The sequence below is a fragment of the Cebus imitator genome, unplaced genomic scaffold, assembly GCF_001604975.1.
Source record: "Cebus imitator isolate Cc_AM_T3 unplaced genomic scaffold, Cebus_imitator-1.0 Scaffold61, whole genome shotgun sequence".
NCBI classification, from domain to species: domain Eukaryota; kingdom Metazoa; phylum Chordata; class Mammalia; order Primates; family Cebidae; genus Cebus; species Cebus imitator.
This window is the reverse complement of record NW_016107376.1, coordinates 5188958-5199946: the sequence shown is the minus strand read 5'-3', so window position 1 is coordinate 5199946 and position 10989 is coordinate 5188958. Positions and strand designations below refer to the sequence as shown.

Here is a 10989-nt window from a genome sequence, read left to right as displayed (position 1 = left end):
GGTCATGAAGCCCTGTCATTTCATTATCACTAATATTGCAGTTCTCAGTTGCTTGAATTGAGGGGAAATAGTTTTAGGTTTGAAAATGTTGTTAGACATTCCAGATATTTCTAAGATACAGGCTTTTGAGAACTTAATAATAGGAAATTGTTTTCTTAGTTTGTTGACATTGGTACAGTAAGAAAACAACCCTCACCTCTCAGCAGTTTTCTGCAACACTTAGGTTACAGGTGGGCAGCTGAAGTTGGCTGTGGGTCCACTGCTGGTACTCTTTTCCACTTCTGTTCTGCGACCCAGGCCACAGGAGCAGCTGCCTGGACCTCTGATGACATAGGTGCATGTCAGTGTGTTTGCATTCAGTGTCACAGCAGGTATGACAGTGGGGCAGAGAGATAGACCCCACCTGCCAAGTGATGGGAGTGGGTAGGGTGGGATCCTTTTACAGGGAAAGGGGAGTGAATGATAGGGATTTACATGCATTCAAACATTTAATCCTCACACATGCTCCAGGAAGTAGGTGCTTTTATCTCCATTTTCAGATGAGGAAACTAAGGTTTCCAGAGAGGTGAAGAATTTGCCTCGCAGTCCTGAGGCTGGCACTTAGACATGGTGAGGCAAGGACTGGAACTCAGACGGTCTGTCTCTGTCACCGTGCTCTTCATGCTTGTGACCACTGCCTTCTCATTTGGGTATGCGGGGGTCTAGTATGAGGAGTGTTTGGTTTTTCTCAGAAGGAATTCTCTAATCTCTTGCTTGAGGAGGTCAGGTGTCTGGCCTGAGAGCAGAGAGCTCCAGGGTTCTGAGCTTCAGAGTTCTTATCTTGAATGTGCAGACTTTTCCCTTCCTCTCCTTGTTTCAGCACCATGCCCCATCCCTGTTGCTGCTGTGTCTTTCTATCTAAGTCCCTCCCTGAGTGTGGGAGAAGGTGCAGGTGGCCACCTGTTTAGGTGAGGGAGCAGCTGGGGGTGGGGGCGGGGGCAGGGGCAGGGGCAGCCACTCCACATGTGTGCTCCCTTATGTTTTCACTTCTGTGCCTCACCGTCACTTTCTGTGGTATTTGCTACCTGGAATCCTATGCATCAAACCACCCTGCCTCTCTTCGGTTATCTCAAACTTCGTCTGCATTAAGACACTTACCTCTTTCCAGCTTCCAAAATTTGTTGGCATCTCAAACTCAAGATCTCTCTTCCATTTAGTTTGCCTTTCTATCTTTATACTGTCTTAAATCCCTTTGTTGTCAGCTTAGTGGGCTTTGTGGAAGGGAGCTTAGATAAACGGATGTGGTTAATCCCTGCATTTTAACCAAGCTCCTAGGTTCTATAGCTGCAGTTTTCATAGCTCCATAGCATTTCATTGCATTGATGTATCGTCATTCATCACACCCATTCCATATGTTGGATGTGTATGTTACACAACAGTCTTTGTGACTCAGTGGATGTCTTCCACTTCCTTAGGATAAAATTCAGGAGTAAATCCTACATTTTAAGACTTTTAGTATTTGTTAACAAATTGCTCACCAAAAAGCAGTTTACTTTCTGAGTAGATGTAAACCTTAATTGTTAACATTGCAGTTTTAAAGTTCTCTTTGTTTACAGTTCTTTTTTTCAGAGAGCTTTTTTTCAACTTAAATTATTTTTTCAATTATTTTTTCAACTTAAAAATAAAATCTCGTTATTTTGACACGGTTGCATTGTCTATAAAATAACTTGGGATGATGTAATAACTTTATAGTATTTAGTTTCCTAATCACAAAGTTGGTATCTATTCGGATCTTCTTTAATACTTCCCTATGTGTTTTCTTAATCCCACAGCTCTCAGCTATAATTTAATAGTAAACATTATTGCTCTTGTAAATGAGATTTTTTAATACTTTAGTCTTCTAATTTGTTCTTGCTGATAAACGAGGTAGCTTGTGATTTTACCTATTTATCTTACATTCTGTCACTTTATAAACTCTTTGGATTACTGATTTTTAATGAATTCCTGAATTTCCTAGGCATATATTCAACCTTGTTTATTGATTAACCCACAGATATAATTGAGCACACCTATTCTATGCTAGGCAGATTCTAGACACCTGGGATACAGTAGTAAATATGGCAAAGCCTTTGCCGTCGTAGAACGGACAATATAGTGAGGATATACAGGTGATAAGAAACATAAAATAATGTCCAATTGTGATAAATACTATGAAGAAAATTCAGCAGGATAAGTTCCTAATTGGTGACAGAGGGTGATTTTTTCAGGTCACAGTCCCCTCTGAGGAGGTGGCTTTTGATCAGAGTCCTGAATGAAGTGAAGTGACAGAACAAGCCATGTGAATATGTGTCATTGTCCCAGGCAGAGGAGCCACAGGCAAGAGTGGGAGTGGTGCCTGAGGACCAGCAGGGAGGGTAACATGGGCCAAACTGAGTAAGCCAAGGAGAGGGTGGGCAGAGGTGAGCTTGGCAAGGAAGCTAGGGCCCAGATCTCCGGAAGGAGCATTCGGGACTCAGTGTGAAGAGCTCACTGTGGATGGACATAGGGGTCTGGATTTGGGAAGAGGGTTATGGGCTGGAGACACTTTTGTCCCTCATGTGCTCTTTAAAGCTGTGAAACTGGACAAGTGTACCTACGGGGGAAGTAGAGCCACAACAAGGAAGAGATCCCAGGACAGGATCTTGGAACAGTTGCAAGCCAGAAGGGCATCTGGCATAGGGGATTCTGGACCAGCCAGTGAGAAGGAGGAGAACCAGGAAGACAGGCAATAACATGTCCCTAAGGAAGGGAGAGAGCTGCTGGCCTGTGATGCCGGATGTCTAGTACGGTGAGGCTTCACCTCCTTGAGGATTGACCCTTGGGCTTAGCCGTGTTGAATGACTGGTTAGAGCAATTGTAGGGGAGCTGTGGAGATAAATGCCTTACTGGAGCAGGTTTAATAGTGGGAAGGTGAGGTGTTGGAGACAAGCACAGTCAGCTCTCAAGTTGTGTTACAAGGGCAACAGGAAAATGGGCTGGGCTGCGGGTGCTGGGAGAAGGTATATCTGTAAGTGAGGAGACGTTTCTCTAATATGTTCCCTTCTGTTTGAGACTCTGTCCAAAAAAAAAATTAAGTTCTGATCAAAGCAAGCAAATATAAAACAGAAGCCAAGGCTGGAATGCTGTGGCTCGGTGCCACATCACTGCAACCTCTGTCTCCCAGGCTCAAGCGACCCTCCCGCCTCAGCCTCCTGAGTAGGTGGGACTACAGTTGCGTGCCTTTTTGGATTTTTTGTAGAGACAGGGTCTCTGTATGTTAGCCAGGCTGGTCTCAAATTCCTGGGCTTAAGCAATCCACCCACCTCAGCCTCCTAAAGTGCTGGAATTACAGGCATGAGCCACTGTGCCTGGCCAGAATTTAAATATTTTTATGAAAGCTGGACTTCCTTCTTTTGTTCCTTTTATTAGGGGAATACTGTTAGACTTTTATCAACAAACATTGATTACTGGTAGTTGGTTTGAAATAGATTTTATCATATTGAGAAAGCTCGCTCTTTCATTTTGTTCTTTCTTGACAGATTCTCTGTCATCTGTCATCCAGGCTGGAATGTCATGGTGCCATCATGCCTCACTGAAGCCTCAAACTCCTGGGCTCAGGTGATCTTCCCACCTCAGCCTCCCAAGTAGCTGGGACCACACGTGCTTGACACCACACCCACCTGGGCAATTTTTGTACTTTTTGTGGAGATGGAATTTCACCATGTTGCCCAGGTTGGTCTTGAACTCCTGGGCTCAAGAGATCTGCCCACCTCAGCCTCCCAAAGTGCTGAGATTACAGGTGTGAGCCACTGCCCTTGGCCTTTTCTATTTTTAAGGGAGTTTTAATATGAAGTGGGTATTGTGTTTTTACATATGTATTTTTGGACACCAGTAAGATGTTACGGGTTTTTTTATATTTATCTTAAAGCTATGTAATGAATTAATAATTTTCCTAATATGGGACTATTATTATGTGCCTAGGATATACCTTACTTGGTTATGAGAAGGTATTCTTTTGTTGTTTTTCTGCAATAATATATAATTTTTATATTATTTATGCTAAGCGAGCATGAATGGTTAGATGGACCATTTCAGGCTTCTCTACTTTACCTATATTACCTGAACAAACTGACCCCTTTTAACATAAACACTGACAAGGGGAGCAGTCCTAGCTTTTGGTGGCATTGGTCTAAAGGAGGACCTTAGCTGCTTGGCTCCAACTCATCCTCTCATCCCTGGATGAGGAGCTGTCAGTGGCCTCGTCAGGACCACTGATTATCAGTAGGTCCCAAGTTGCCTCTATAGGAGAATCAGAGGCATATGATTCTCAGGCATCATCTGAACAAGGTGTCTATCATAAGCTGAGTGTAACAACCTTATCCCCTAAGCTGGGTTTAGTTCTTTTCTAATGTTTCCTCTCCCCACCTCCCTTCTTGTATCCACAGAGCATGACTTGCTCTTAATAACCTCTTCTAAGGTTTTGACATTATAAGCAGAGACAACAGTGTCTGCTGCTTCTCCCCCTCCTTTTCTTTTTTGTCTTCTCTGCCTCTCTCACTCTAATCCTCTTGAACAACTCCTGAGATGCACTCAAAGAAATAGGGAAGTTAATCCATTTTGACTCAGGTGCCGAACTTACTTAGAAGGCCTTATCGATGAGACATCTCAGGAAGTAATTAAGATTAATTGGAGTTATAGGTGTGGGCCCTGATTCAATAGAATTATTGTTGCCATGAGAATAGAGTAGGCTTTTGCCACCCTCCCTCCCCCTCCCACCAGAATGTACCAAAAAAGAGGTCGTGTAAGGACACATTGAGATGGCGGCTACCTACAAGCCACGAAAAGAGACCTCAGAATGAAACCTACCTTGCTGGCATCTTAACTTTGGATTTCCCAAACAAAGTTGGCTGGGTGTGGTGGCACACACCTGTAGTTTCAGCTACTCGGAAGACTGAAGCAAGAGGATCACTGGAGCATCACTGGAGCCCAGGAGTTTGAGGCTGCGGTGAGCTGTGACCACACCACTGCATCTCCAGCCCAAGTGACAGGGCGAGACTCTGTCTCCAAAAAAAAAAGTCAGTATTTTCCACGGTTGGTTTTTTTGGTTTGTTTTTTGGATAGCACCACTTACTGTTTATTAATAAAGCTTTTTGATGTTAAATATGAGAAATTTGAAAAGGCATATTCTGCATTTTTGTTCTGGTATTTACCTGGGATCATAAAATTTTAGAGATTTCTCTTTTTGCTTACCTCCAAAGGGATCTTTTGAAGATCGTTGCCAAGGAAAACATTTTTTTAAAAAAAATATATCCTTCAGCTGATGTTCTTCATGCTTGCACCTGGAGATTAATAGAGTATCCCTCCTTACTTCATACTGATTGTGAAACAGGCCTAGCTTTCATCAGTTTGTCCTCTTCTCTGCTTTAGTGAGCTTTGATCATAAAGACTGAAATAGGAAGTGTCTATTGATTTCCCTTCTTAGCTTTTGTATTAATTCAATATTCTGAATGCCCATGGACTCGTAAGTGTTCAATGAGGATTAAGGAGGAACTTAAGGGATCTATAATTTAAGGGAGCAATTTTATATGAAGTTGTTCAGACGAGATTGAAATCAGATGGTACCAGCAGCGTAAAATGCAGTTTTATAAAACATCTCCTTTTCCTCAAGAAACTGAAAATATTCGTCTACGGTAAAGGCAAAGAAGTTTATGACATAGTTTTCACCAAGAGAATAGCAATTATTTGTCACAAAAAATGCTTTAAGATTCAAACTTTAAAAAAAGACTTGGACAGTACAAAATATTGATATATTTTCTATTCAAGTGACTATTTGTGGTTAAGCCTCTTATGCACAGTATTATGAACGACATATGTAGCTATACTGTATTTTCTAATAAGTGCTGAGATTTCCTCATTTTAAATTTTACTGTGAGTAAAGAATATGTTAAATATGTATAATATGTTAAATATGGATGTTTATAGGTTAAGTATAACATAATATGTTAATACATAGGGCTTTTTTTGAATTTTATCATTACACGTGATGAAGATGACTCAGCCTATTACACTTAATTTGAGACACAGTATTCTTCTAAAAATAAACAACTGAAAATTATTTTTATTCTCTAGGTTGTCCTTTGTGGAGGGTCTTCTCGAATCCCAAAGCTACAGCAACTGATTAAAGATCTTTTCCCAGCTATTGAGCTTCTGAATTCTATCCCTCCTGACGAAGTGATCCCTATTGGTGCAGCTATAGAAGCTGGAATTCTTATTGGGAAAGAAAACCTATTGGTGGAAGACTCTCTTATGATAGAGTGTTCAGCTAGAGATATTTTAGTTAAGGTATGCAGCTTTTCTATACTTTCCATAAAAATAGTGCAAATTAATTGCTGTAAGTTTTTATACATACCATGATGTTACAATAAACCGTTTTCTGTATACTGGCAGAGGTTTTAAATTTAGATTTATAATCCTGCTTTAAATGAATGTCATATATTCTTTTAGTTAATATTTCTCTAACATGTTAGTGTTATAGGAAAATAAAAGTTAGCTATAATATGAATCATCAGCTAATGTAGATAGAGGTATGTTTTAATATGTTTTTAAATAAAGTGGAGTGGGATTAAGGATTATTTCTATTTTCTTCTCTTTGCCTAGTGTCCTGATTATCAATAAGGAATATATATCTCATTTACAATGGGAAGATCTTTTTCAGTTGTAAAGATAAATACCAAAGGCTATGCACCTTGTTTCCTGCTAACTAGGGTGTGGACGAATCAGGAGCCAGTAGATTCACAGTGCTGTTTCCATCTGGTACTCCTTTGCCAGCTCGAAGGCAACACACATTGCAAGCCCCTGGAAGCATATCTTCAGTGTGCCTTGAACTCTATGAGTCTGACGGGAAGAACTCTGCCAAAGAGGAAATCAAGTTTGCACAGGTGAATACATAAAGTTATACACATTAAACTGTACAACTTTTCTTTCTGGATTAGAATCAGTTTAATATCTTATTACAAAATGTATATATATAAAGGACACCTAATACATTTTTATGATGGATTTTATGAAGGCTAGTTTATGAAAATGAGCTTCTGTCTACTCATTTTTGAAAGAGGGAAGAAATAGGCATTTTTAATTTGAAAGAGTTCTGGGTATTTCGACTGCTTCTCTGATGTGCTCCTGGCCCACCTTGGAGTTAGGTAAGTGGAAGGGGAAAATTACATTTTTTGGTTTATGCTAAATGCACACTCTTGTGTGCATTTTACAGATGATTAAGAAGTTGGCCTGTCAGGCGATCACAAGGTCCGAAGTTCGAGATAAGCCTGGCTAACATAGTGAAACCCCCTCTCTACTAAAAATACAAAAAAAATTAGCTGGGGGTGATGTCTGGCACCTATAGTTCCAGCTACTCAGGAGGCTGAGGCAGGAGAATCGCTTGAACCTAGGAGGAGGAGGTTGCAGTGAGCCAAGATCGCTGCCCTCTAGCCTGGGCGACAGAGTGAGACTTTGTCACAAAAAGAAAAAAAAAAAAGAAGTTGGCCTGTGATAGCATATATCCTTTATTTTCTTGGTCAAGCTAGGGTTTCTTACCAGGTTGGTTTCATTTCTGAGCCCATGACATGTTCTTTCCATTGTGCCATGCTGCCTCTGAGACAAGATAGGTTTGCTTTTTTTAAAATGCTGCATGCATATTTCATACTATATGATCCTCTGTATGCTTTACAGAGAGTGAGGTAGAGCCATGTTGTTTACTTAGAAACATGTCTGAGAAATGCAGTTGCATTAAAATACACACACACACACGGACTGCAGAACAGTATTTATATCTGGGAGCATGAGTACATGTGAGGAGGTAGTGTTTGAGTAGGGGTGCATTTTCAGAAATCCATGCATTTATACAGAAAATATCTATAGATGCTTAAACCATATTACAGAAGCTTGACAGTAGGTAAATAAGTTAGAAGGTACCAAGAGGGTTTTTTTGACTTTTGACACTTAACACTGAATTTTTTACAAAAAGCAGAGGACATGAGCATGAATTACTTTTATAGTAAAAATTAAATACAGGTAACAAGAATGTATAGTATTGTTTTTAAATATATATATATGCACATTCAGAGAAGTCCAGAAGCAGACTAAATGCCTAGTTTTCTGGAGGAAGACAGGGTGTTTATTAGTGATGAGGGTGTGTGTGTGTGTGTGTGTGTGTGTGTGTGTGTGTGTAAGAGATACATATTCTTAGCTCACACATTTATTTTATTTTTCTGTTGTTTTTGAGATGGTGTCTCTCTCTGTCACCCAGCCAGAGTGCAGTGGTGTGATTTCAGCTCAATGCAACGTCCACTTCCCAGGTTCAAGCGATTCCTCTGCCTCAGCCTCCTGAGTAGCTGGGACTACAGGCATGCACCACCACGCTTGGCTAATATTTGTATTTTTCATAGAGACAGAGTTTCACTATGTTGACTAGGCTGATTTCGAACTCTTGACCTCTGGTGATCCGCCTGTCTCAGCCTCCTAAACTGCTGGGATTACAGGCATGAGCAACTGTACGTGGCCACATATTTATTTTCTAAATCCAACAAAAGAATAATTAAAACACACACATGCATAACATGCCTGGGCTGCACCTCAGACTTAACAACTTGTAATCTATTAGTCAAGTTTTAAAAGCGCTTCCAGATGAATTGGTCTATGTGTGTCTAAGAACCTTACCCTGCGTCAAGTTTTTGAACTCAGATAGCAGTCCTAGTATTTCCTTAGCTGTTCTCTCACACTTCCTTTACCTTTTCTCTTCACATCCTCTCTGAGATTCCACAGCTGCTGCAACTATATCCTAACTTAAAGATGCCAGGAGGAGAGTTAGTCATGTAACACTGAATTTGGAAGAGAATCTTTCAGAGTTCCCATCTGTTCGAACCTTATTTTACAAATGAGTAAAACAAGGTACATAGTACTTACCTAAGGTCATTAAACTAGATCTTGGCAGAGCGTAAAAAAATCACTGCAGAACTTCAAATCTGGTTTCTTGATATTCCATTCGTTAGGAAACTGAGGAATTTTGTAATAAATTCATTACCATCTCTTACTTACAAATCTTAGTTGTACAAGAGTTTGCCGTGTTCTTTTAAGTAGGTGGTTTCCCAAGTGTATTTGAAGTGCTTGTTATATTTTTTTTAAGTATATATAGAAGGCTTGCCAAATTACAATTTGCGTGTTATTGGGAATGGCTTACTTAACAAAAAAGAAAAGTAGCCTCTATTTTCTGAGACTAATAGTACATCTTAGAAACAATTATTTTAATCTAGGACATGACATTTAGAAGGGACAGATGAATTACTTATTTTATATGTCCTCCTTCTGGAAGAGACATTTCAAGTTTACAAAGCTTCACTCCTGTTTTCTGAATTCTGTTTAAGTGGTAGACGAATTGAAAACTACCCTATTTTTAAAAGTTTGTTTCCATGATAAATAAGCTTTGATCCTTTGCAACAATTGATACATCAGTTCATTTGTATGTCAGAATGCTGAATTGTCTTTATATTATTTTTGTATAAACAGGTTGTACTCCAGGATTTAGATAAAAAAGAAAATGGATTACGTGATATATTAGCTGTTCTTACTATGAAAAGGTAAAAGATTAAACTTCTGTTGTTAAGAAAATTCAATTCTATACTTGACCATTTTTTGAGTTTGCTGATTTTTTTTACTCGTTGTCATTCTAGAAAAAAAAAACATTAAAAAACCTACAGAGGGTTTTTATCAGTGAATTACATTTTTTGCCCCCAAAATTACTATATTTTACAAAGAAAAGTATATCTCAAATCATTTGCATTTTGAGTATTTTAGGAACCCTTTATTTTGGCTGTCATCAACCTAAGAAAATGATCTGTGCTAAATTTGAGATGTAATTTATCAATTTCTAGTGTAATTTTCTAAGGTTTATATTACTGTTACTATTTGTCCTATGAAAGGGTAAGTTTATTTCTTTATTGCTACAGAAAATCTCTAAGAAAAAAACTTACTAATTAAATTCAGCTATTGCCATTTTCCTAACCACAAGCTATCCATACCACTGTGTATTATGAGTAAATCCTCTCCAAATTAACCTTAAAAGACAACTTATTCCATAAACGATACTAAGGAAGAATATACAGTTCATCAGGGTGAGTTTGCCTTGACCTAGACTTGAAAATAGCATAATGCATCTTGAGCTTGTATAAAGCCTCAAACTTAAGATGTTTATCATCATGGGTTTTCAAGAAATATAACCATGATTCTTAGTAGTCTGGAAGGAAGTTCCTAAAAACAACTAGTTAAATATATGACTCTTACTAAATTTAAAGACACTGAGATTATGTTTATTCTTTACCTTAATACCCTTCTTTTAAAAATTAAAATTAACCCTTGTTTACTGAAAGCCTGCAAGTAACTTGTTACAGACTTTGTGTTTTTATAAAATGAGCTTATGAAATGTTCTTTACTTTTTATCTATTTAGGGATGGATCTTTACATGTGACATGCACAGATCAAGAAACTGGAAAATGTGAAGCAATCTCTATTGAGGTAGCATCTTAGTGTTTTAGAGAAACCAAGAATTTTTAAAAATGAGAATATCATTTGGTTTTGTGTATAAGTGGTGTTTGTATTAAAAAGCTTTTTTTTCAATGAACTATATAAACTTTTTATTAAACTACAATATATTAGTAAGTGTTGGAACCCTTGTTTGTTTTTGATGTACAATAACCTCTTATTACTGGTAAATATAAGAAAGGCTTTTTATCATGAAGCTGTTTAGAATTAAATTGAGTTGGTTGAAGGAATTTTCTATAACATTCAATTTTAAAAAGCCTTCTGTTGATTCTTGTTAGATAACCAAGAGAGCAATTAAAAGCCCTTGACATTAATTGAAAAAAATTGCAGGACCATATACAAAGTAAATGTCTTTTTGTGTTTGGTTTTTTGTTTTTAGAGACAGGATCTCACGCTGCCACC

At 38.5% G+C, this 10989-nt stretch overlaps 1 protein-coding gene across 1 annotated transcript in view; it reads left to right on the top strand.

Moving 5' to 3' along the window:
- Window positions 1–10704, top strand: part of HSPA14 (heat shock protein family A (Hsp70) member 14) — a 31027-nt gene extending 20323 nt beyond the window's left edge. Inside the window, exons 11-14 of the mRNA XM_017529814.2 lie at window positions 6127–6339; window positions 6762–6935; window positions 9556–9626; window positions 10494–10704. Coding sequence (XP_017385303.1) covers window positions 6127–6339; window positions 6762–6935; window positions 9556–9626; window positions 10494–10572 — 537 coding nt within the window. The 3' untranslated portion in view covers window positions 10573–10704. The remainder of the gene's footprint in view (window positions 1–6126; window positions 6340–6761; window positions 6936–9555; window positions 9627–10493) is intronic.
- The last annotated feature ends 285 nt before the right edge of the window (window positions 10705–10989 follow it).